Source organism: Phoca vitulina, unplaced genomic scaffold (assembly GCF_004348235.1).
Source record: "Phoca vitulina isolate PV1807 unplaced genomic scaffold, GSC_HSeal_1.0 scaffold10, whole genome shotgun sequence".
Lineage (NCBI taxonomy): Eukaryota > Metazoa > Chordata > Mammalia > Carnivora > Phocidae > Phoca > Phoca vitulina.
In genome coordinates this window covers 8,923,514-8,950,074 of record NW_022589713.1, presented here as the reverse complement: position 1 = coordinate 8,950,074, position 26,561 = coordinate 8,923,514, and the positions used below count along the sequence as shown (strand labels likewise).

The 26,561-nt window shown below is 43.3% G+C and overlaps 1 protein-coding gene across 1 annotated transcript; it reads left to right on the top strand.

Annotated features, from left to right (window-relative positions):
- The first annotated feature begins 213 nt into the window (after positions 1-213).
- On the top strand, positions 214-26,046 carry TM4SF4 (transmembrane 4 L six family member 4). The gene is made up of 5 exons (XM_032408470.1): positions 214-1,084; positions 1,803-1,892; positions 12,227-12,363; positions 20,886-21,075; positions 25,361-26,046. The coding sequence occupies exons 1-5, from the start codon at positions 911-913 to the stop codon at positions 25,376-25,378; spliced, it is 609 nt and encodes a 202-aa protein (XP_032264361.1). The 5' UTR covers positions 214-910; the 3' UTR covers positions 25,379-26,046.
- Positions 26,047-26,561: the final 515 nt, after the last annotated feature.

Here is a 26,561-nt window from a genome sequence, read left to right as displayed (position 1 = left end):
CTGATTTATCGGTACCTTTCCTCTCCTCTCCCCAACACCGACTTTCCCTGTCCCTCACCATTTGTGAAGAAGAGGTTTCTGTTCCTACGTGGAGGATGTGACTTAACAAGCTGATTGGTAAAACTGTTTTTGCTAATTCCATCATACCAGGTAAGGGAGAAGATAGAACTTACTGAAGCAACAAGTACAGAAATACAGCAGTCAGGCAATAAAATTAATAATCATTAATTAATAACCATTAATAATAGTTTTGTCCTTTTAAAAGTTCCTATAGAGCTGAACTCAGTGATACCCAACTAGACCATCAAATTGCTATTTTTGTATCGAGGGAAACAGAAGCTCTTTGGGATAATTCTTTTACATTCCAGGCTTTCGGTGGAAGAGAAAAAGACACACACTGTAGACCATTAAGTACTGGAGAGACATGATTTTAGGATGTAACTCAATTACCCAGTGATTATAAAGAGCCTGGGAGAAATATTTCTATAGCTGGGCAGGACCATTGTCAGATTAAAGGTGCAGTAGTTCTAAATGCTGTTTGTTCCAGCCCGATGTTCGATTGCAACAATGTGAGTGTCCTGCCTGTGCTGGTGGATCATTAACAGAGGTTATTGGTCTCCATGGCAAAATCATTGCTCTGAACGTAATCTCATTTATGGAGTGAAAAAAAAAAAAGGACTTCAGGTCAGGGAGAATGTATAAATGTCCATCGCCATCAAGGTTCTGCCACATTTGAGAAGCAGAAGCAACTCCAAGGACACAGCTCACAGGCTGATTTGGTTCTCGGCTCCAAAATACGGACTGACTTGGGGATAATTACTAGGACGCTCTGGCCGATAACTTTGAAGAGACCCCGTGAAGGCGACAGTGAGGGGCCTCTGATCGCAGACCTATATTATACTTCCCCAACATGTGCAGTGGGGGCTGTGCCAAGTGCCTGGGGGGCACCCTCATCCCCCTCGCCTTGTTTGGCTTTTTGGCTAACATCCTGTTATTTTTTCCTGGAGGAAAAGTGATAGACAACAACGACCACCTTTCTGACGAGGTCTGGTTTTTCGGAGGAATATTAGGAAGCGGGGTGTTGGTGAGTAGGGAAGCCTTAAAACCCTCCCATTGATTTTTTTCCGAATCCTTTTAAAATTGGGTACTTTTTGAACAAGAAGATAATTTAGTTGCTAACAAGAGCCCAAGCTTTGCATGATGAGAAGTCAGTGCTTTAGTCCTTTTCCTTCTCCATTAGGTCCTGACACGGACATGTCCACTAAATTTACTAAGTAATGAATTCCCAAGATTGGGCTGGCAGTTCTCATGGGTCAATTGAATTCCACCAACCAAGCTGAGGGCTACCTGGATTCTATATTCTAACAAGATAGTGCTGGGGACCGTAGATACACACTTTCTGGTAAACTGACTGAAAACCACCAAGAGAAGCAGGTGTCGGTGGATTCTTCTTCCACTCATTCACTAATGATCTATTTACCCCTCGTTTCCAGGAGAGTTTAGAGAGAGACTCACTTTTCCTAACAACTGAGGACAAGTTTCTTATTGCTGTCCTAACCCACCAGGTAAATGGAAACTCAGGGTGTCAGATCTTGAAATCTGGCCTCACCGAACTGCAGTTAGGCCTTACGGACCCCACAGAGTCCGTCGTACTTGGCTACTCGGTGGAGCTCTGGCAGTTCTCGCCATAGCCTTCAGCCCCCGAGTCCCACAGCACGGACGTGGCTCCGCACGCAGCCCGGCAGGCGCAGGCTCTCCCTCCCCGCGTCAGCCCCGGTCTGAGGTGCTTCTCTCGCTGGCAGATGATCTTCCCTGCGCTGGTGTTCTTGGGCCTGAAGAACAATGACTGCTGTGGGTGCTGTGGCAACGAGAGCTGTGGGAAGCGCTTCGCGGTGAGTACCCGGCGGCGCCGCCGCAGTGACTTCGGGTGCACTGGCCCCTTGTGCGGGGCACCGTGGGAATGGGGCCGAGTCACCAGCCCCAGGCAGTCACCAGCTCTGGAGGCAGCTGGGGCACGGATAAATAGGGACGTCTTGCTGGTGCAAAGTAACAATAATAATAAAATTTGAACTACCATAGCCCTGATACCTACAGGGTGTGAGTATCGTTATAGCTTTTGCAAACGGGCAGGGACGTCAGCGCTGGAAAACTGGAGTGGTGCCATGTAAAGGAGGCAGGCATGGAAGGCAGGGCCGGGGGCTGCAGCTCTCCCTCTGTCACCGAGAGGCCTTGAGACCCTGGGCAAGTCATTTCCCTTCTCTGGCCCTGCGTTGTCTCATCTGTAAAGGGAGTGGGGTGGGGGTGGGGGGGCAGCATGACAGATGATACCAGCCCCTCCCCAAGAGTCCCCTAAATTCCCCATTCACCCCACTGCCAGCTTCACTGTCAAGGTGCCCAGATTTTGCCTCAGGACTTCCGTTTCTTGTTTCAAGCATCTTTTAGTAGGTGAGCTAGAGAGATTTGGCATCACCGCGCCAGCCTGGGAAGTGGGGTCGGGTCCCATTTCTGCACCTGGGCAAGTCACTGTACTGCCCTCTGCCTCCCTTTTACTCATCTGTAAAATGAGGAAGTTGAATTAGATCAGAATTTCCCAAGTATGGGACAAGCTGTGCTGGCCCACAGGTGTGCTGTATCTGTGAATAACATAGAAAGTCATTCCCTTGTCAATTCTCCTTCAATCCTTTTGATTTTATCAAGAGAAACTCAAATTTTGATGGAAATAAGTCTTTACCATCCCAAATCCCTCAAAATCTCCCTTTCTGACAAAGGGAGAACACGTTTCAGGCTCCAGGAACGCAAGCAACATTAACTAAAAATTCAATAGTACTGTATTATCTTTGTTAATGATTCTAGCTCTCCACTCATAGTGGTGATATAAATGAATAAAATAGAGAGTTGACTTAAAGAAAAATATTAAGAGTTTGGGTACACTGATATGGCAAAAATGAAGAAGGCTGAACTGGAATTCCTGGCTGGCTGAGAAATAAGGCTGGTTCTTGCTCTAAATTCCCCAAGGCTCAACTGTCCATCTAGGAGATTTGTGAAACTCAATGATAATTATACAAGCTTACCTTAACTTCTAAAGGAAAAGGTGTAGCCATATGTTCCGAAATAGAATCATTTCTAACATTTCTTTCCCATTATTATTTGCTTATTTGTTCAATCAAAAAATATTTGTTCAATCAAAAAATATTTATTGAGCACCTATGAAGGGTTGAAGCTAGGGCACTGGGCATACAATTATAGTTTTTTATGTCCAAAGATCATTCAAAGAGAATGTTCTTACCTTCTTAACACCATCATGAGTCCCAAGTAAGCACTGATCATTTTTTTAGCATTGATTATTATAACATTTAAAAGCAAAGAGATGTAAAAATTAGCCACAATTTATTTGATATAGTTATGTAACATGTGTTTTATATATGGTATTTTTATATAATTAATTATAAAGGAAAGAAAGACATCTATAACTCATTTGCCGTTTGAAATATAATCCTGTTTTCTCCTTTTGGAGAATACGTTGACGATGAGAATTTGAAAAAAATTGGCAGTCAAGGAATTGGATGAAAAGGAAAATAAGTCATTGCCTAGAAATCTAACAGCTCGGGGGCACCTGGGTGGCTCAGTCGGTTAAGCGTCTGCCTTCGCCTCAGGTCATGATCCCTGGGTCCTGGGATGGAGCCCCATGTCAGGCTCCCTACTCCGTGGGGAGCCTGTTTCTCCCTCTCCCTCTGCCTGCTACCTCCCCCGCTTGTGCTTTCTCTCTCTCTGGTGCTGAATAGAAGGCTCAGAATTAAAACAAGGCGTTTTGTTTATTTTTTTTGTTTTTAGGTTTATACATAACCACAAGGAAAAGTGAAATCATATTCAAAGTATTGTACATAACTTGTTTTTTAATTAGATTTAAGTGAGGTTCCAAGGAAAGGCAGAAAAGTCATGTTTTTTCAAGCACAGTTGAGTTCATAAAATCTGAAACATTTGGTCTGCCCAATTCGAGTTGTCTGTCTGGGCTCCCTAACCCCCCATGTAGGATGTGCCCTTGGCTTGGGTTGAGGATGACTCCTCCAAACGACTGGCTTTTGGGCACAGGGGCGGTGCCCATCAAAGGACCAGCTCTGCCCGATGTAAGACAAGGCAAACAGCCATAGCCCCCCTGGACCAGGGACAGCCACCCTCTAGGAGGCCAGTGGAATTTCTTGGTTTGGGTTTGGTTCTTAATCAGCTGTCAACTTTTAAAAATAGAGAGATTTTACAGAAGTATTTAGATATCCTACTTCTTTTCCAAAAAATTAAAAATTGACCTGGGCCTGCATTTTGACACAACGATGGCCTGCAGTGGGCACGGCTGAGTGCTTCATTTTGGGTCCCTGCCCTGTCCCTAAGGGCCGCTGAGCTCATGTTCCTGCTGCAGGGCTCTGTTTCCTTAACAGTCTGAGGCTCTGGAGCACTAAGGAATCATCATTTTTAAAGAAAGGAATCCACAAACATTTTGTCAGACAAAAAGGAAGAAGCTGCAGCATATTTCGCTCAGTACTCTAATGCTGAAGATTCGGATTATTTTTCCAAAGGCTTGTGGCTTTCCCGTCCGGGTGTTTAAAGAACACTGGGCTTCTGTGGAACGCTGTTTAGAAAATCCAGCTGGATACAAATTCCTATGAGGCAGACACACACTAGGCCAAGGGCTGTGGGGCTATCTACATCCTGTCCCCGTCTCCACAACCTTGCTCTCATTTGTTTCCTGGCACCCCCCACCCTTCTTTGCTACACATCTTTCGGGAATACTTTTCAGAAGTCAGCTGCATCATTCTCTTCCCTTTCCCTGGGTGTAAAACCAGGGCATAATGATCTATAGTAGAAGCAGGATATGGTGGTTGTAGAGATAAAGCAAGACAATGAGCTGGAAAAAAATCTTGAGCTGAAACCGGTAGTTTCATGGTCAAACTAGAAGATGGAGGCCAGCTCTCCTCTGAGGTAGAGCAAGCCAGAAGCCTGCACTCTTTTAAATAAATTAAGCTACATAAGGGGCGCCTGGGTGGCTCAGTTAGTTAAACGTCTGCCTTCAGCTCAGGTCGTGATCCCAGAGTCTGGGGATCGAGTCCCGCATCAGAGGGGAGCCTACTTCTCCCTCCCCCCACCACTCATGCTCTCTCTCTCTCTCTCAAATAAATAAAATCTTAAAAAAAAAAAAAAAATTAAGCTACATGAGAACCGAGAAAGGGGGCAAAAACTGTGAGACGAGAGTGAGTTCCAAAATGGGCTTTGAAAACCCAAACCTGGGTTTGTTTTGGGGTCTCAACCTCTTCCTCCCCTGTAAGAGGTTCTCAGTGGCCTCCTGGCAGTTTATCTGTGGCTGGTCAGGGTCTCAGGGCCCCTAATCCTTAAAAAACAACAACAACAAACAACTCTCGGAGTCCATAGAACAGCTTAATTAATTTTATCCACTCATTCATGTTAAGTCTGTGCTTTAATAAGAGCCTTTTGAAGACCTTGGCCTTGACTCAAAGGAATATCTAGTAATAGAACTGAAGGTACATTGATAAAGGAGTTATTAGGGACAGGCAGGCATTTCAGCATCCTTAAAGCATATCAGGTAGATAAAGGGGCACCCCACCCACAGGCAGGGCCAGATGGTTGACTGACCTGTTGCCAAGGAGGATCTTGTCACTTCTTAGTCTATTCAATGGAGAGTCAGCACTTCTTCCGTGCCCGGCTCACCAGTGCCCCCTAGGGACACTTCTGCAGTGAATACTTCCTGAGTGGCATCACCTCCGCATTCTTTGGAATGACAGCCAGTTTGAGGAGGATTCAAGAAAGATAGTTCTTTTGAAATAATAGATTATCTTGAGAAAAGAAATAAAATATGGAATCCTATTTCTTCACTAAATGTTTTTTATGTTTCAAAATCCTCTGCTATGAAATGGATAATGCAAGCATGTCCCTTCATGAGGACAGTCCAAGGGTGGGGGAAGATGATGCAAGCATTAGTGTACCCAGAAGGGGGGAAGATGATGCAAGCATTAGTGTACCCAGAAGGGGGGAAGATGATGCAAGCATTAAGTGGCTGGGTAGTGAGGACACATAGATCCTCCGTAAATGCTTGTTGAATGAGTGAAGCAAATGAACGCTCACGAGGGATTTCAGGTGATTTCCAAACTTTATCAGGCCCAACTCTCTAACACTAACGCTTTGAGTTAGGCATTAAACTCCCTGTTTTGTAAATAAGGAAACTGAGGTTCATACAAGTTAAGTTTCTGATGGCCACAACCCCCCCACCCCCACCCAGTCCTCTCCCCTTCGCAAGCCTGGCCAAGGCAGAAAATACAGAACATTAACATCCTGAGAGAAAAAGTGCTTCGGGTCATCTCTGTATATCTCAGAATAATTGTTAGGGAGGAACCTTCACGCCCATCAGAAATGTTTCCCCAACACGTTGCTCCTACCCAAGTCTCTAAAAGCTCTGTCCGCAAGCCTCCCAGGTGTCTTCCCTTCCCAGGCGCCAGTGCCGCTGCCATCTGGTCCGGCAGCCTAGGCACACGGCTGACCAAGAACACACCGTGGCCAGTGGCAGAGCCGGGGTCCGATCCCACGTCCTCTGCTCTAGAACCTGACAGAGAGGAAGGTTTTAAAGCTGACACATGGTGAATTCGAGGGCATTTTTATCTTCCTTTTCCAGGGAAGTATTTCCAGCATATACATAAACACATTTCTTTAGCAATGTGAACAGAATGTGTGTGCGGAGAGTCGGCCTGTTATTTTTCTGCCCAGTGTTATGTTCTCAGTATTTGTGGAAAGTAAGAGTGTGTGAGGATATGATAATAAAAATATTACAATATAATAATGACACTGACAGACTGCTTGTTAATGTCATGGGAAATTATCCAAAACTTAGAAGTAGGCAAAAGAAGTTTCTGGTATCTTATATCTTATATCTTATAAGATACCAGATAATATATATATATATATATATTATCTGGTATCTGATATCTTATCAGTGAAGTACTAGGCATTATCTAATAGCCTACCCCAACCGGGGGTTATCTGATCGTGTAGAGGTGTGTACTTTGGATTCCCTGTTTACTATTGATTAGGCTATCTTACATATTATGATCTCCCTGAGCAGGTACTTATTTTTGAGCCTTATTTTACAGAAGAGGAAATGGAGGTCTTAGAAAGATTAACTTGCTGACGTCATAAGGGAGGAACAAAGACTCAGACCCAGATGAGTCTGCCTGTAACCCGCGCCCTTGACCACTACACAGTAGTGCGCCGTCTTTACTGTCTATTCATCTAGACCAGGGAAAGCACTACCATAGTACAAAAATGACACATTTCTGACTGTAAAGTCTGGCAACTCCTCTCTCTAGAGGTTACCTCTAGTCCCAATTTTGTGTCTCCTTCCAGAGATTTTCCAGCCTTTTGCCTGTTTACTTTACATAACACCAATTGAGAGTGTCTACCCTCACATAGTCAACTTGGTCTCAATACTTTACTTTTTTTTCCCAATTAATTAGCATATAGTATATTATTAGTTTCAGAGGTTCAGTAACTTTACTTTTAAATATTTTATTGATTTATTTGTCAGAGAGAGAGCGAGCACAAGCAGGGGAAGCGGCAGGCAGAGGGAGAAGCAGGCTTCCCGCTGAGCAGGGAGCCCGATGTGGGGCTCGATCCCAGGACCCTGGGATCATGACCTGAGCCGAAGGCAGATGCTTAACCGACTGAGCCACCCAGGCGTCCCAACAACTTTACTTTTAACATGAAAAGTTTTTTATCATGAAACCCATGATAAAGTTATTCCATAGTGGTTTTAAGACTGATAATATCTCTGAGTAGTGAATTTGATTATGTTTTAAGACTTCCGAATGTGAAATTACTTAAAGCAAAGTGACATAAAATATACTTTGCTTCATGTGGTTCATCCATTCTGGAAAAGTCATGAAAAATCAGTTTGGGTTGTTTTCTTTATTTTAACATAAGGTATTTCAAATTTGGATACAAAATCAGAACATGCCACCTGTAGCTTTCTGAAGTTGTAACCTGATGCCATGTTTCCTTCAGATAGTTTTATAAAGAAATAAAACATTATTGATTCAATTGAGAGTCACTGTGTTCCTCTCTTCTATCATATTTCCCTCCTCCCTGAGAGTAACCATAATCATAAATTCAGCGTAGACTATATCCATGCATTTTTTTTAAACTTTTACCACCAAAAATCAGCTTTTCAAATATTCTAGACTATGCTGTCCGGTCTCGTGTAGCCACTGTTCCCATGTGGCCGTTAAGCAGTGGAATGTGGGCTAACCTAAATTAAGGTGTACCATAAGTAAACAATACACACCGGATTTCAAAGAATTAGTACAAAAAAATGGAAGCTATCTCATTAGTAATTTTTATACTGATTAGATATTGATATGATAATTTTTGAATATGTTGAGTTAAAGAAAATATATTAACATTAATCTCAGTGTTTTTGGTTTTGGGGGTTTTGTTTGTTTTTGTTTTTCCTTTATAAATGATAGTTACTGGAAAGTGTTAAATTACGTATATGGCTCTCGTTAAAATTCCATGGGACAGTACTGATCTAGAGGGCCTTATAATGGAAGCTCCTCATAAAGGGCATATCATCTAATTGATATTTTATGTTAACCTGGTTTTTCATTTACTCAGACTTGCCTAACACTAAGAATGTGTGCATTTGTACTCACTTTCTGTATCTTTAAATATTTGCCTGCTAAAATGTTCCAGGAGTGATATCTAAAATCTTTTACTCAGCTTACACAGCAGGAACAGCATGAGTCAGATTTCTCCTCTCCCTACCAGTCAACAGATGTTGAAATCCTGGGTTGTTTTAGCTGAGGGGACCTTCTAGAGCTGCCCTCCCGCCTTCTTCTGTTTACCACAGGAAGCTGAGGCCAGAGAGGTGGGGGCCTCCATAATGCTGAGGGCTAGAACACAGGTCTCTTCAGACTTCCAAACTGTCTTCCTGGAAATGCAATCTTTCTTTTTCATTACAGCAATTTTAGATACTCTTGTATTCTTAGTCAGTAGTTTAGTGATTCCTGACTAAGAGCCCGGAGTGTAAGTCTTCAGTTGCAGTACTAGAATATTCTGGCCATTCCTAGAGTGGTATCGGCCGTGACTAACTGAACAGCGATTTGATTGGAGCATGGAAGAAGCTCAGAGACAGAGAACCAGGCAGATAAACTGTCACTAAGAATTAGATCAGCATTTCCCAAAGTGTGTTCTTGCAAGAACTCATGGAAAAAAAGGTATCGATTCCAATGAGATTGGAAAACTCTGCAAATCACCATATAAACCCAAACATAAGGCGAAACTGAATATAGAACTATCTCCTATTTTCCCATAAAGAAGTTTCAAAAAAAAAAAACCTCTTTGACTGACATTAATATACAAACTTTGAATGACGTACACATATTTTAATCACATTCTATAAAATTTTAATACATTGATTTTGAAATAAGACTTTTCCCCCACTCATTAAGTTTTAAATCCATGTTTTTTTGACATCAATGTCAAATATTTCCCATAGTACATCTTCTCTTCTCTTCCATTAAGTTTGGATACAACATTTTTGTATCCAGGTATGATGCTGTCAGTGGAAATTTCACTTAGTCACAAATACCAATTCACGAAAGACAAAGGCAGTATTTGAACACTTCTCTTGCAATTATAAGTAATGATCCCCACAATTGTAAACACTAGGTATGCTCATTCAGAATGCCCTTTAAAAGGTTTGTTAACTATAACATTTAGAACTAGAAATGATGAGGTCAACCTTCCTAGAATAATTAATACATCTGTGTTCAGAAAACTTTTTTAAACAATTCTGTCAGCTAACATTAGTTGGGTTGTTTCTGACTAATGTCTTCCCCCTGCAGTACTCAGTTGTTCAAAATAAAGTGTTGGAGGAAGTACCCTATTGCCTGGTAGATAAAATGAGGACTCAGCTCTAAGGCAATTCCCTCACTTTTCAGGGGTGATCTGAGAGCTAATAAGTTTGTGTATATTCCAGAATACATAGTGAATCCTCTTCTTGGAGGCTCACAGACTTTAGCATGTCAGAAAGATATTTAGGAGTAAAATAGGAATGAAACACATTTAACTTGATATAACCCAGCAATTTCCAAAGTCATTCAACTAGACATCCTTTGGAAAAGATAGTGCCTGTTCTAACATGATAAACTGACCAACAGTTTCATTTACTTCTGACCTAGATTATATTCACAAATGTTCCTAATGGTGAGAATGGACTAGAAACAAAAATTAAGGGGAAAATTTAAATAATGAGTAACATGAAACCATCGTCTTTGTAAACATCCAGCAAGTAGTTATTCAGTGCCTTAGAAAAGGCAGGAAGAAGAAAAACCAGATAGCTGGTGGTAGGTAGAGCAATGTCCTATCTATCTTCAAATAATTTGTTGTCCATGACTGCAAGGAGCTTATGCTCTGGTTCAGGGGAAGACAGACATAAAAGGCTATACATGAATGTGCTGTGGGTGTTGTGCTGTGTTAGAAGTTCATACAGTCCAGAGTACTGGGGTAAGAGATGAAAGAAGGGTCGGTCAGTTTGCCATAGGAAGTCAGACAAGGCTTCGTGAGGCACATGGGGCAGAGCTCAGCCTTGGAAATTTGCACCAAAAATACATTAATATACGATATGAAAACAAATAGAGGCTACAGTGGAACTCCATTATTACATAGATTCCAACTGTCCAGGTACCATCCAGTCCTCTCCACCCCAAACCCACCCCCGCCCCACCCCCTGCCCAAATATATTCTGTGATAAGATTGTTAGTAATACACAGAAGGGGGTGGGGGGCGGGGAAGGAAAGTACCTGCCATTTAACTTAGGTTATCACATCTAATTTTCACAACTGACCTTTGGGCAGGCTTTATCATGTCCATTTCATAGATAAGAAAACTAGGATTCTGAGGACGCATCCCTTATGCAGAGTCATCACACAAAGATAAGCTGCAAAGCTGTGATTGGAGCCTGGGCCTGCCTACGTTTAAACTTTTGTGCTTTGCACTACACCATCATGTGACCAATGTAAGAGAGGTGGTCATCTTCCACCTCCATTTCCAAAATTATTAATGTTTCCATGCTACTCTCTAATGACTATTTAGACTGGACATGGCATTTCTGAGCCTGATTGTTTTCATCTATAGGAGGGAGTTAGCCTGGATGGGCTTTAGGAATTTTCCTGCCTTTCATATTCTATAATTCTATTTTGCTTTTATAATTACAAAAAGAAAGATGCTAGTGCCATCTCTGTCTTACTAATTAATCCCTGTCGTATAAAAATATTTAAAAGAACTTTAATTTGGGGGCTTGTTTAACCCAAAGAAGAGAAAACTTTCAGAGGGTAGAAGGAGTGGAGAGATGTAACATATAAAATATGTGTATATGAAATATAAAATATCTTCAGCTATTTTAAAGGCTGCTACCACATGGAAGAAAAGTTGGGCTTAATCTCTTTGACCTTGAGAAATGGAACTGGGACCAGTAGGAGAATTCCAGGACCTCTGCTCTTTCTCATGAGCGGAACCTGCCAGCCACATAGGACCCTGCCGTGGCTTAGCTTAAGAGAGATGACTAGACCAGATAACTTTTAAGATCATTTCCAATAAATGAATGAAATCTTTTTTTAAAAAGAGTTTATTTTATTTGACAGAGACACAGCGAGAGAGGGAACACAAGCAGGGGGAGTGGGAGAAGGAGAAGCAGGCTTCCCGCGGAGCAAGGAGCCCGATGCGGGGCTCGATCCCAGGACCCCGGGATCATGACCTGAGCCGAAGGCAGACGCTTAACGACTGAGCCACCCAGGCGCCCAAATAAATAAAATCTTTAAAAAAAAAAAATCTGTTTAAATAGGCTGGTCTTTCATATTATCCCTGAGAAGGAGGGAGAATAGGAGGAGAGTCTTTTCTTAACAAGGTTAAAAACCATGGTTCAAAGGAATCAACCAGTTACTAGCACTGCGGGCATCAGTGAATAAGTAAAAAAAGATATGGGGATGCGGGAGAAGAAGGAGACACAAGATACCAAACTTCCTTCTGGGAGACCCCACAGGCCCCACCTACTGTGAAGACTGGCTCTTACCCCCTAACTTCCCTGGAGTCCCCATGTTCAACAAGAGCCGGTGAGGTGTGCTGGGGTAACCTCGGGAACACTTAAGAACCTATCTCTCTCCTTCTCTTTCAGATGTTCACCTCCACAATATTTGCTGTGATTGGATTCTTGGGTGCTGGATATTCATTTGTCACCTCGGCCATCTCAATCAACAGGGGTCCTAAGTGTCTCATGGACAATAGCACGTGGGGCTACCCCTTCCAGGACGGGTAAGGTACATCCTGCAATGCCCCATGTCCCCACAAGGGGCATGGGCAGGTAAATGGCCCAAGGGGGATCCTGCACAGGTCCTGTCACCTTCATTTGAAAAGTCTCAGGTGCATTGCTTCTCTGAGGCAGAACTGAGTGTGGGTGGAGTGAAGTTGCCCAAGATCTCACTTCTAATTGTGTTTTTGACAGACACCAGGAGAAATAACAAGAGAAGGTGTTTCAGCTGGCCTGGGAGAAGGAGATTTGCTGTCCCGTTACAGACACCCAAACATTTATGACCAGCAACACAAAGCAACTAAAAATATTAGTAAACAAAGTGGTGGCATCCATTAAAAATCTTAGGATAGAAAACGAGAATGACTACTCAGTAACAGAGCTCAAAGGCTTTCACTAATACCCCAAATGCTCTATGACTAAACAATCTTTTTTTTTTTAAGTTTGATAGCATTTTTTTTTTAATATTTTATTTATTTATTTGACAGAGAGAGAGAGAGCACAAGCAGGGGAAGCGGCAGGCAGAGGGAGAAACAGACTTCCCGCTGAGCAGGGAGCCCGATGCGGGGCTCGATCCCAGGACCCTGGGATCATGACCTGAGCCGAAGGCAGCCGCTTAACTGACTGAGCCACCCAGGCGCCCCGATAGCATTTTTTTTATTTTATTATGTTATGTTAATCTTTTAAGGTGAGCATTTATGGAAAATGACATTGAAGATACTGTAGATTCTTCATGAGAGTTAATGTCAATAGAACTCATTATAATAACACTTCGTATTTTCATGGAACTTTGTAGTTGATAAAGAGCTTCTTTCCCCACGAATTTATAATTTAATCCCCACAGCAACCCCAAGAGGTCATTACTCCCTGCCAAGGCAAGCTTACTAAGTTCAGCTTGCTCAAACTTACACGGCTAGGTGAGGGCAGAGGCGGGGCTCAAACTCCTGTCTTCTGACTTTGAGGTCTAGTCTTTCTACATTACACAGCCTTCTGCCCACAGACTGCACCATCCAACGCAGTAGCCAGTAGTCGGATATACCTGTTCAAACTTAAATTCATTTACATGAAATAAAGTTAGAAATTCCACAATCACACTAGCCAAATTTCAAGTACCAGCAGCTACATGTGTCTAGCGGCAACTGCATTGACACTCACAGATACAGGACATTTCCGTCGTCACGGACGGTCTATGAGGCAGAGCTGCACCAGCCTCCGACCTCCGGGAGGGCTTGGGACAATTTCTGTTTTGTTCATCGCTGCCTGGCACAGTGACTGACACGCTGAGGTGGTCAGGAAACACGGTTGTGGGGTCCTCCTACACGGGGAGGATGGGTCCGTGCCTAAAGAAATCGGAACACCAATTTATTAACTCTATGTATTAATTTACAATGAGAGTCTAAAGAACCTCAAGAGCAGGCTTCCGACGGGGAGCTGGAGGGCACTGGTTCTGTGATGATACGGGTCACAAGGGTCTCACGTAAGAGAGCATCCCTACCGTACTCTAGAGTTAAACAGGGGTGCAGGCCTCTAGTATCCTCATCACATGCAAGGATTCCCAAAGGTATTGATCATATTGTGGAAAAGCCCCCTTTTCCTGCAGAGGACTGTTGGAAATGTCCAACGGCTGTGGGGTTGGTGTGCATGGGCATAGAAATTGGACACAGGACTCATTTCTTGAGGTTCCTCCCCTGATAGCTCACTCTCTCCCTCCGTAGGGGTGTATTTATGAAATTCCAGATTGTCTCCTTTCAAGGCCCCCTCTCCTCTTATCTCCATCCACAGCCTCAGTGCCGTATTAAACATGCTTTTCTATTTATTGTTACGTGAATGACGAACGTAAAATCAATTAGAATAAGTCTATGTCCAAAACAAAGGAGGGAGAAAGGAAACACAGCACTGGGCCTGCAGCCCTATAGTACCACCCCAAGGCAGCGCGATGGCCTTAGGCCCTCACACCCTCCTCGGGCGCAGCCGCTCCCCGCTTGGGAGGGAATGGGACGGATGCCCAAGGTCAGGAGAATGACAGCTGGTCTGTGGGCCACTGCAGGAAATGCCAGTGTGGGGGAAGGACAGGAAAGTACTTTTCAAAGTCCTCTGTCCTGCTGGTGAAGCAAGTTTTCATGCACATCCCTGCCATCTATTGCACGTTACTCTGTGATGGATGCTTTCCTGTATGTTACCGTGTCTTCTCCTCCCAACTGACCCGCTCATGAACTGGTACCAGATCGATGAGGTTTAATAATAAAAATGGAGTAGAGTCGACGTGGCAGGCAAGCTGGGGCATTTCAGAATTCTCCACCCTCCTCTGGGCACGGCAGGGCTTTGATAATTATCTGAGAGGAGAGAGGTTTGCATACCACGAGGTCTGCATTGAGGCTTCAAACTGTAATGTGATTAAATATCACTGGGTAGGGGTTTATTACAAAGCCATGGATACCACACTTCCCAGGTGATTTATAGGATATTTAAGAGACTATCCACGGTTGGGTTTTTCATCCTCACGCCCTGACTTCGGAATTTAATCCCACAGAAGTTGCACGTCCTCCCTCTGTACAAGGCTGGAAATAAGCCATGATTGGCACAGGAAGGGCTTTCGGGGGGGGGGGCTGTCTAGGTGGAGCGTGTCACACTGCATTCTCTCTGCCACCTGGCAGGCTTTCTTCAGCATTCCATTGTCTCCTACATCCTGTGTCCTATCTTCTGAGGCCAGAACTCACATCCCTTTACGACCTTATCGCCCACGCCAGCTCCAAACCTTCCCTCGGCCTGCAGGGGCTCATCCTGAGTTTCTTATGACAATAACTGAACCTCTGTCACTTGGTGTTTTTTGGTTAACAAAGTGCTTTTGCCCACATGTTTCATTCGATCCTTACAAAAAGCCTGGGGGATTAACTCTCCTTCAGAGGGAAGATAGCTGAGCCCACAGAGGACAAGAGGCTTGCCCGGAGATAGGCTGTTCCTTAATGACGGAAGCTCAACTCCAATCTTTCTGAGTCCAAGTCACACTGTCTTTTCTAGAACACAAGTGATATTGATTTGCACTATCTGCTTTATAGATTCCACGTAGCATAGTTCAGGGGCCTCTGCCTCCGTGGCTACTTCTTATCCAGGGGATTCCAGGGCATGAGCACTGTAGCAGTTGCTATTATAGCTGCAGACCTGACACACATGCACAGTTACCAGTGAGGAGCACAGATTAATCACTTGCATGTTGGGGCTGCAACGAAAGGACCCAGGACAGCTGTCACTCTTTCCTCATCACCAAAGGGCAGTGGCAGCCACTACCACTCCTACCTTCCCTTCTTCCTTCCTTCCTTCCTTTTCTTTCTCTCTTTCTCTTTCTTTTTCTTTCTCTTTTTCCTTCCTTCCTTCCTTCCTTCTTTTCCTTTCCTTTCCTTTCTTTCTTTTCCTCTCTCTTTCTTTCTTTCTTTTCTCTCTCCTCCTCCCCCACTTCCCCCTCCTCCTTCTCCTTCTCCATGTTTAGGGGCTAAGTGGTTTTCCATGCATTATCTCACTTAATCTTCCTAATAAATCTGAGGAGAATTCTTATCCCTGGAGTAGAAAAAATGAAATTCAAAAAGGTTAATCGGCCCAGAGCTCCATAGCTAGTCATCAGTAGAAGGAAAATTTAAAAAGCAAACAAATACTTGGCCGGTATGCTACTTTGTGCTGAGGGATGTCCCAGACATGGAGCAGGGAAGGAGAGACATGTGGCCCCTGCCCCAGTGAGCACAGGGCTAGTTAGGGGGCCCACACCGGCCAGACCCTCACAGTGCAGAGAGGGATGAAATGGAGGAGTGTGAGGGAAACTTTTCTGAGGAGGTGATAAGGGCTGGTTTGGAGAGATGAGCAAAGGTGTGCCTTAAGAGAAGGAGGAGAAGCACATTTCAGGCAGAGAGAAGAGCAGGTCCTAAGACAATCACGGGACAGGCCGACATGCTCAGAGAATGTCCCATCACTGTGAGTCTGAAGCTCAGGCTGAACGTGGTGGAGAGCAACAGAAGGGGACACCACATGGGGGTGCAATGGACAGGCAGGCCAGAACTTTGGGACCTCAGGGACCAGCAGAGGACTTCAAGCAGGACATGCCACCACCACTTGGGATTTCTAGGACGATTGTGATGACAGTGATATGGAGGATGAACAAGGGCCCAGTACTGAAGAGAGAAAAGTAGGAGGTTGGAGTAGTAATCCAGATAAGATTATAAACACCTGCAAGGCAGTGGAATTGGGGCTCAAAAGAAGGACGTAGATTTCAGAGACCATCTGAGATGAAATCATCAGGATGAAGTATGAGGAGACAGGGCAGAGGGTTATTAAGGTGGACTCTGAGATTTCCAACCTGGGGCACAAAATTCAGGACTCTTCAATGCCATGCCATAGAATGTAGCCTGTTTTTTTTTTTTTCCTTCAGAAATGTTTGTTAGCAATCATATTAAAAGAGCAAAGACAGTTAACTTTTTCTGTCATGAGAACCATACTCGAGAAGCATTCTAGAAGGAAAAAGAAACCTAGGACATTTTGAGATACACCCTCCTGGCTTCCTTTGATGTAGGACCTCCTCCCATCCAAGGTCTTCCTTTCTGAGACAATTGGCTCCCTCTACCTTGACCCTGAGCTGCTGATAGGGAAGCAGCTTGCACAGGGCATGGGGGCAACTACAGGAGAGAGAGCCAGAGGAAAGGCCAAGGACGGGTAGCAGTGGGGGAGGGACAAGGGACATGGCCAAGGACAGTACTCCCCCGTCGGGCTGCAACGCTCCCTGCTCCCCAGGGAAGGTGAGGTGAGGCGAGCTCTCTCACACCAAAACATGGAAGTGAATACAATAAATGTTCAGCCTGGACTTTCAGTTGAGACCATCTGCATTTGTACTTCAAAGATTACTCATCAGCAAGGAACTCCCTGAGCTGCTCTTGAACACATACCCTAGAGCCGAAAGCCACACAATGTTCTGTGGAGCAGGCAACACTCAGGGATGTTAAAGCAGCTTTGCCCTTGGCCTGACTGGACTTGGGGACCAGTCCCACCTCTGCCACATACCAGTGGTGTGATCTTTGGCAATCCATGAATCTTCTCAGCTCTTCCTCGGTTGGGGGTGGGGGGTGGGTGGGGGTAACAGCAAGCTCTACTTCACAGGTGCAGGCAAGAATGAAATAACCTGATGTCCAGAAAGCACTTGGCACAATTACTGCCACTTGCTATTTGCTAAACATTCAGCCTTATTATTCATTTTCATGAATAGAACTCATGACTGTGAACAGAATTCATTATTATGCATTAGAACTTTCTGAAATGTTATGCTTTTATAATGATTTTGTGCTTTAACTTCTAACCAGCCACATGAAGGTGCAAAGAGAATATTCTCTTTACCATGGTATAGGTAAATCTTAATTGACATGCTATTATAAATATATTGTGTAAATCAAATTTCACAAATAAATCATACTGCAAATATACCGAAGGGATATAATTACTCAAGCAGAGGGGGTTTGTGTAATGATGAAGAACATTGGCTGTGGAGTCAGACAGCCCAAGATCAGATCCCGGCACCTCCCTTTACTAGACCTAGGTTCTTAATCTGTGTATGTTCGTTCATTCAGTGAATATTTCATGAAGGCTACTCGATGCCCGGCACTGTTCCAGTAAAATAGCCTCTCCTTGCGGGATTGGGGAAGATGCTGTGGAGCAGCTAGCCCAGGGCCCAGCACATGGGCAGGACCAGGACACGACAGCTGCTGGTGGTGACGGACGACTCCCTGTGCTAGAGCCGGGGGCAGACTTAGGAGACATGGTCTCTGCTCCTGTGGGTGTATGGGCCTGGAAAGAAGACAGGCACACGGACAGACAATGGCAGCACAGGGTCTTGGGGGTTCTCTGTTCCAGAGGGACACGGAGTGCTGAGAAGCACAGGAGGGCTACCAAAGCCAGCGAAGGGCAGGAGGAGCATCAGGGAGTCTGTTCTGGAGGCCGTGGCCGCTGAATAAGCCAGGCAGAGCACACCGCTGAATAAGCCAGGCAGAGCACACCGGGCAACGCATTTGGGCTCCCCGTTCCTTCCATCCACTACCTTTGTTGCTAACAAGAAGTGAGTTTCAGGAAATCCATCGCTTTCTATCAGGATGTGGATGGGATTGCTGCACCTCAGGAGGAAATGCCCTTCCCAATAATGAGATGCTTGAAAACTCCAGTTAAGTGGCTTTAAACTGCCTCGGCTCTCCTTGCTACACAGAATGCAGAAACATGATTAGCAACTGGGGCCATGAAAAATTAGGGCCCCCTCTCTCCTGGGGTTGGAGAGTTGCACCCAGCAGTCATTGCCAGCATCTCAGAGACTCGAAGCCTGAGAGTCTGGGAGGAGAGTAGAAGGGTCTGGAATGGGTATTCGTGGTGGTTTGTGAGCGGGGAGGCAGCAGCAGGGGTGGGACTGAGAGGATTTCTCCAGGTACCCAAACTGAACCCTTGCTTTCAAGAGCCCCCATGAGCGTTTTGCCAATCTCACCGCCAGGAGGCACTGTCGTCCCATCTCTGCAGAGACTCTTGCCGAGGGAAAGAACTGGGCATTGCCAAGTACTTCTTAGAATCTCTGCTTTATAGAATGTGCCTGGAAATTATTGTGCCTTTATGACTGTCTATAATCAAGTTGGAAAATTGTAAAGACAGAAAGGGCTACATAGAAACATGCAGAACAGAAAGATGAGTTTTTAAAAATAATTAAGTAATTAAAAAAGGAAGTTTTATACAACAATATATAAGGTGTATTGTCTTCATGAGTCTTCACAATTGTGAGGTTGTTCTCAGCCCATTTTATAAACGAAGAACTGATGCTAAGTGTGGGGGGTAAGACTTGTATGAGGAATACACAGCTAGTAAGAAGAATGCTTCAAACCCAGGCCCAACTGAATCCAAAATACCAGCTCGTTCCTTTAGACCACACTGCTCAGATTAAGTAAAATAATAACAATACTAGTGTTTATTGAGCACTTACTACACGCTAGGCGCTGTTCTAAGCACTTCACTAGTATTAATTCATGTAATTGTCACAGCAATCCTATGATTTGATGTTATTCCCACTTTACAGTAAGTATGCAAGTCCCACAGCTATGGAATTATGGAAAGGTAAATCAATGCTACAAACAATGCAATGTCTAATTTTGAAATCAAGAGTAAAGTGCCCCTTCTTTCTTTTATTCCTTCTGCTCTATTAAACTCCAGAGTATCTTCCATCATTCCAAAGATTTTTGAAAATCTTAATACAGAATGTATTTAAAATGAGTACTGATGCCCTGGAGAATTTGTCAGAAAGAGGAGTCATCAAAAAGATCTGGAAACAATAAGGGAGATGTTAATTTAGTAGCCAGATGGAGTTTCCCACTGAGCCCTTGAAAGGATAGAGGATACATAAAGGAAGAGGGAGAGACCAATTTGTAGCTCTAAGAATGTGAGAAGAAATTATAATAATCCACAACATTTACCTACTTTACTCTTGTTTTTGTCTTAAAGATAATATACTTCATATTTCTCCTTCAAGATACAATGCCCCTTATATTGTAGTGAACTCCTAATATATATATATATTACAAATATATTGCAGTTTCTCCTATTTCAAAGTTTTATAAATTATGTATTAAGGCAGCAGATGATTTCTTCCTTTTTTAAGGAAGGAATTAAGGAATTTTAAGGCACTAACTAAATCTTTGCATGTTAACAAAAATACAGTTGAGTCAAATTCACAATTTGGCTAGAATTGGGCCTTTAAAAACTAAGCTATGTGACACAATTATACTTTACATGGCTTCAGAGGGCCAGTACACTTGACAGAAAATTTGTCAAAAGTCCAAATGGTCCCTAACAATAGGGAAGATAATGGCCATGAACAGTGGTGAGAGTCCGCTCCTGCAGTGTCTTCATTTTCCTGGCCCCATAGTAGATACTGGATTCATCCATTCTTTTGGTCAGCTCACAGAAGTCGCTCTGTCACTTAGTAGCTGTGTGACCTAGGGGCAAGTCGCTTAACCTCTCTGTGCCTCTATGTCCTTATTTGTGATATGGAAGAAAAGAACCATAAGGTTTCTATAGGAAGAAATGAGTGGATATGTGTACAACGTTTAGAACAGGGTCTGGCTGGTACATAGTACATACTTAATAAAAATGTTAGGTGTTGTTTTTAAAATTGTTATTACGGGACATTTTTCTGTTTTTAAGATTTTATTTATTTATTTGAGAGTGAGAATGAGAGAGAGAGAGAGAGCATGAGAGGGGGGAGGGTCAGAGGGAGAAGCAGACTCCCTGCTGAGCCCGGAGCCCGATGCAGGACCCAATCCTGGGACTCCGGGATCATGTCCTGAGCCGAAGGCAGACACCCAACCAACTGAGCCACCCAGGCACCTATTATGGGATATTTTTCTCATGGAGCTTATGTTTGGGATGGAAAGTATTGTAAAAGGAAAATCGTGACAGTATCTTTCTAGCCCAGGGTACTGCATACATTTTACAAATGTCTCCTTTCTCAATTCCATGTCCCCGACAGGGATTACCTCAATGATGAGGGCTTATGGAGCAAGTGCCACGAGCCTGTCAACGTGGTGCCCTGGAATCTGACCCTCTTCTCCATCCTGCTGGTCGTAGGAGGGATCCAGATGCTTCTCTGTGTCATCCAGGTGGTCAACGGCCTCCTGGGGACCTTGTGTGGGGACTGTCAGTGTTGTGGCTGCTGTGGGGTAAGTTGAGGTCCTGGCGCTTTCTTCTCAACGTGCAGGAGGCCAGGGCAGGCCAGCAATGCTGATGGAGAGTGGGTGGGGAGGGTGGCAGCTGTAGAAACCCAGGCTGGAAAGGCCAGGCGGCCCTCTCTATCGGCTCAGGGGAGCAGAGACTTTGTGTGGCCAAGAACCCGGTTCTGCTCTCTGTGCGTGTTAATATACACAGGCTGAAGGTGACCAGACTTTTCAGTCTCACACACAGTTGACCACAGTCCTGGAGAAAGAGGACTCCAAATACATGTAGGCTTTTACAATAATAATATTCATTATTATTTATATGAAGATCCCCAGGAATTGGGCATTTGTCATAAGCACATATTGACAACAAATACACGTCATGGTCCAGCCTAAAATATTCTCACTGTTCCCTAAGTAGATCTAGACAGTGGGTTAAAGTTGCCAAGAATTGGGTACCCGGGGGGCTCAATCAGTTAAGCATCGGCCTCTGGCTCAGGTCATGATCCCAGGGCCCTGGGATAGAGCCCTAAGTCCAGTCAGGCTACCTGCTCAGCAGGGAGTCTGCTTCTCCCTCTCCCTCTGCCCCTCCCCCCAGCTCATGTGCATGTGCGCTCTCTCTCTCTCTCAAATAAATAAATATTTAAATAAATAAATAAATAAATAAATAAATAAATAAAAATAAAGTTGCCAAGAAATATGTGAAACTCATGTCAGGGCATTGTCTTTTCCCTGGCAAAAACCTATATTTTGATGAGATTGCTGATATAGAAGAGAGAAATGGTTCTCAAGTAGGGGGGATAAAAGGAAATCACTGAGGATTTAGTCTCCAAATGTGATTGTAAATTATCAACAATATAAAAAACAAAAATAAACCTGTGGACAGTAAGACGGTGCAATTATTTCAAGTAGTGACCAAGCCAAATCAGGCAATTGTTCAAGCACACATGGAAATATTTAAAAACACAAATTGGTGTATGAGGAAAAAACTAAACAGAACTTGAGCGTTCCATAAGAAAGAACTATGTAAATAAATATGAACTGTGGTCCATCTACTTAAGATAATATTATGCCCCAATTTTAAATGATTCAAATCATTTTCTCTAAATTTCTAACAAGCATTATATGTATATAGGTCAAAAACTCTGTGTCAGAAATATACAAAGGCATTCAGTTGGAAAACCTGTGTCCTGCCCTGTCTTCTATCCACCCAGTTCCCGCAGTTTCCACCTGATTTCTTCTATATCCTCTCAGAGTTATTTTGTTATCGTTTTTATTCCCCCTACCTTAAAAATATTTTTAAAACTATAATAATACTGAAAATGCTTATGGGATAGTGTTATTTTAAAAGAGCAAGACATAGGGGTGCCTGGCTGGCTCAGTTGGAAGAGCATGTGACTCTTTATCTCTGGGTTGTAGTTTCAAGCCCCACACTAGGTATAGAGATTACTTAAAAATAAAATCTTTCAAAAAAAGATAAAAATAAAAAGAGCAAGATACCAAAAAAAGTATATAGAATAAACATATATGTACATAAGAAAAAACAAACGCTATGAGTTTTAAAAAGACCTAAAGGAAATCCAACTCAACTCAAATGATCAGTAAGAAGACTTTGACTTTTTTCCTTCCTTCTAGCTTATATTATTCAAAAAAAAAAAGTTTAACAATCATAAATTTTAAAATATACAAAATATAAATAAAAAGGTCCCCAAAATCAAGTGTAAAATGAGTATATAACAAATAAGTTTCACTGACTATTGAATTTTTTGTTCTATAAATTTTTTTTTCCCCCAAAGATTTATTTATTTTGGGGGGGGGCAGAGGGAGAGAGAATCTCAAGCAGACTCCATGCTGAGCACAGATGCCTGGCAAGGAGCTTGATCTCACGACCCTGAGATCACAACCTGAGCTGAAACCAAGAGTAGGACATTTAACCGATCATGCCATTCAGGCGACCCTGTGCTATAAATTTTCAATTCTATTGTGTTGTATTTAAATGTTTTGGTCTTTAAACACAAATGAGAAGGAAAGAAAACTACCAGTTAGCAATCCATCAAAATTATTTTCAAAATAGCAGTTAAGAATATTGAGCATCTAAATGTTGTAATTCATCCAAAATGAATTCATGCTTGCTAAATCAGCTCATTTCAAATACTTTCATTATTTCCTTTTCTGCCTACACAGAAGAGAATCATATATTTAATTAAGAAGCAAATTTTCATTGCAAGATTTATGACAAATACAGCTGCCTTTTGAATAGAAGATAGTTTATTCAATTTGAGGATTATCTATAAATTTTAAAACATACCCATAGGTGCCAGCACATAGAATCTTGTCAGTGAGTGTCATCTATACAGATACTGTAGTTTAGCAATTTTATTTTTTTATTTTTTTAAGATTTTATTTATTTATTAGAGAGAGAGAGCACAAGCAGGGGGAGCAGCAGAGGTAGAGGAAGAAGTAGGCTCCATGCTGAGCAAGGAGCCCAATGCTGGGCTCGATCCCAGGACCCTGGGATCATGACCTGAGCCAAAGGCAGTTGATTAACTGACTGAGCTACCCAGGCGCCCGTGTAGTTTAGCAATTTCTTTTTTTTTTTTTTAAGATTTTATTTATTTATTTGACAGAGACACAGCGAGAGAGGGAACACAAGCAGGGGGAGTGGGAGAGGGAGAAGCAGGGGGAGTGGGAGAGGGAGAAGCAGGCCTCCCGCCGAGCAGGGAGCCCGTCGTGGGGCTCGATCCCAGGACCCTGGGATCATGACCTGAGCCGAAGGCAGACGCTTAATGACTGAGCCACCCAGGCGCCCCTAGTTTAGCAATTTCAATGAATAAATCACTTGATAGTCAGAAGACAGTAGAAGGACTCCACAGTTGTCCGTGCATGCGAACCGGAGAATCTGAGGACGAATGTACACCTCCTGCATTCCCCTCCCTCCCTCCCTTTCTCCCCCCTCCCTCCCCTCTTCCCTTCTACCCTCCCTCCCTCCCTTCTTCTCCAACTTTTTATTTAGAAAACTTCAAATCTACATAAAATTTAAAGGAACAGTACGATGAACACCTATATATTTTCACCTAGGATCCACAAACTGTTCACATCTGCTTGCTCTCTCTTTCTGAACCACTGGGAAGTAATGTGCAGATAATCATGAAACTTCACTACCAGATATTTCAGTGCCCATGAGAGCTGCATTTTTTAACAATCGGTCTGCTAAGGATTCCTTTCTTGTTGGCGGCTTGCCTCTCCTACAGCTGGTCAGCATCGCACCCCACCCCCACCCCCTGCCGCCGAGGCACACTGTGGGGGGACTTGGGCTCGCAGCCTAGTTCCACAACCTCCTCGCTGAGTGACCCCAGCAAGCTTCCTCACTTCCCGAGTCTTAGTTACCCCGACCGCCTCTTGCAGACCTTTTCCAGAGAGTGTGCAGAGCTACCGCATTCAAGCAGAAAGTATTTACTGAGAGATTCCTGAGCCTGGCACAGGCCTTCCATGAGGTAATAGATGGAAACATGCCTTAAATACAAACTGTGAGACCTGGGTTGGGTGCCGGCTGTGCAGTCTTGGCCAAGTCTGTTGCACGCAACCGTTTCTTTGTCTGCAGAACGTGCTTGTTACACCTACTTCCTGAGGTTGCTGCGTGTCTGACATGGGGTGATAAATATGCATGCATACCAACAGTTAGAAGGCTCAGCACATTGTACCGATTGTTATTTACTGATAGAAACATTGGTGAGGCAGCGGAGCGTCAAGGAGAGGAGCGAGGAGCGCAGTCTCCGAGGTCAACCTCCCTGGGTTCAGATCCTCGCTCCTCTACTTATTAGTTGTGACTTTGTATACATCACTTGAGTTCTGTGCCTCTTATCAAAAAATTTTTTAATAATATATGATGTGGGGCACCTGGGTGGCTCAGTCGGTTAAGTGTCTGCCTTCAGCTCAGGTCATGATCCCAGCGTCCTGGGATCAAGTCTGCATCAGTGGGGAGTCTCCTTCTCCCTCTCCCTCTGCCCCTCCCCGCCCCGCTCATGCTGTCTCTCAAATAAATAAAAATCTTAAAAATAATAATAATAATAAATGATGCAAAATAAAATGAAGCCTGTAACCTAAACACAGGTAAGTGATGGATGAAAGACCTGAAACAGTCAGAAAAGTATTGAAAATATTCAATAGGTAACCAATATGGGGCAGGAGTAATCAGGAAGAAGAGGGGTGATGGGGAGGGCGAAGGGAAGGAGAGAAGCAAAAAAAAAAAAAAAAAAAGAATGATGTCATAATTAACTTTTCTACCTTCTAGGGAGACGGACCAGTTTAAATCTCCTTGATGAGCTGCTCTAACTCGACGGCATGTAGGACATTACATTAGACTTATTCTTATTAGAATTATATTATATTAGACTTATTCTTCCCGGGGTTGGCAATTCCTATCTGCGTCCTAACTGACAAAGCTTAGGGAGAGCAGAGTTATTCCTTCCACTTTCCAAGCAACTTAGCTCAACTCAGATTTTTATGCTATTTTCAAATAAAAAATTGTTCGGCCACTTAAGTTAGGTTTATATATCTTTCAGACTCGCTTCCTTCTAGAATTGAAGAACAGGTTCAAAGCAGAGTTATCATGATTTGTTTTGAGGGAAAAATGTGTCAGGTTACACACACTGCCATACTGCTTCTTTGTATATAGAGATGTTTATATCTTTGGAAGTTTTACATAATTCAACGGAGGAAAGCACATCAAAAATGAGAAACTAAGACCAGTTTTTGTTTTCAAGATTTATGAGAAAAAACAGAATGACTGATGTATCATAAATAATTTTATTTGGTGTTTTTGGCCTATTGCATTTGAATTACTTATGACTAGTCTTTTGAGCCTGCTTATGTTTGCAAAGGTGATATAATAAAGATTGTGTGTGTTTGGGAGGGAGGAGAAAAGACTGAATGACTTCCACACTTTTTTTCTTCTTCTCTACAAATGGCTTCTTTTGATGAAACAAAAAACAATGTTTTAGAAAAGTTGACTTTGGTGATAATTTTTGTCAGCATATGACCAGGATTAAGGTAATAGGTATTATTAATTCTATGTGTTATATTAAGACATTAAGTTTGGTTTTATGAGTCAGGCACTAATAAGGAGTCCAATCCATTCTGTTGATTTGAGTTCAAACCCCAGTTCTACCACACACCAGCTTGGGGATCCTGGGAGAGTTACTTTCTAAGTCTCCATTTCCCTACTGCTGAAAGGCAACCCATCAGCCAAGAAATTCTGAAGTTCCCCAAGGTGAAACAACGAGGCCCGTTGAATTGTCAACATGACTAATGTACAATTAAAAGGGTCTCAGAAGAGCCTCACTTCTGGACCTGCCAAGCTGAGAGGCTGCACTATGTGGGTCAGGCACGCTGAAACTACGTTTCTCACAGTCGTCAGGAAAGCGATTAACAATCACCTCCTGAGTGCTGGCCATGGGGCCTGGGCACTGAAGACATGAAGGTTACAGGCTGTG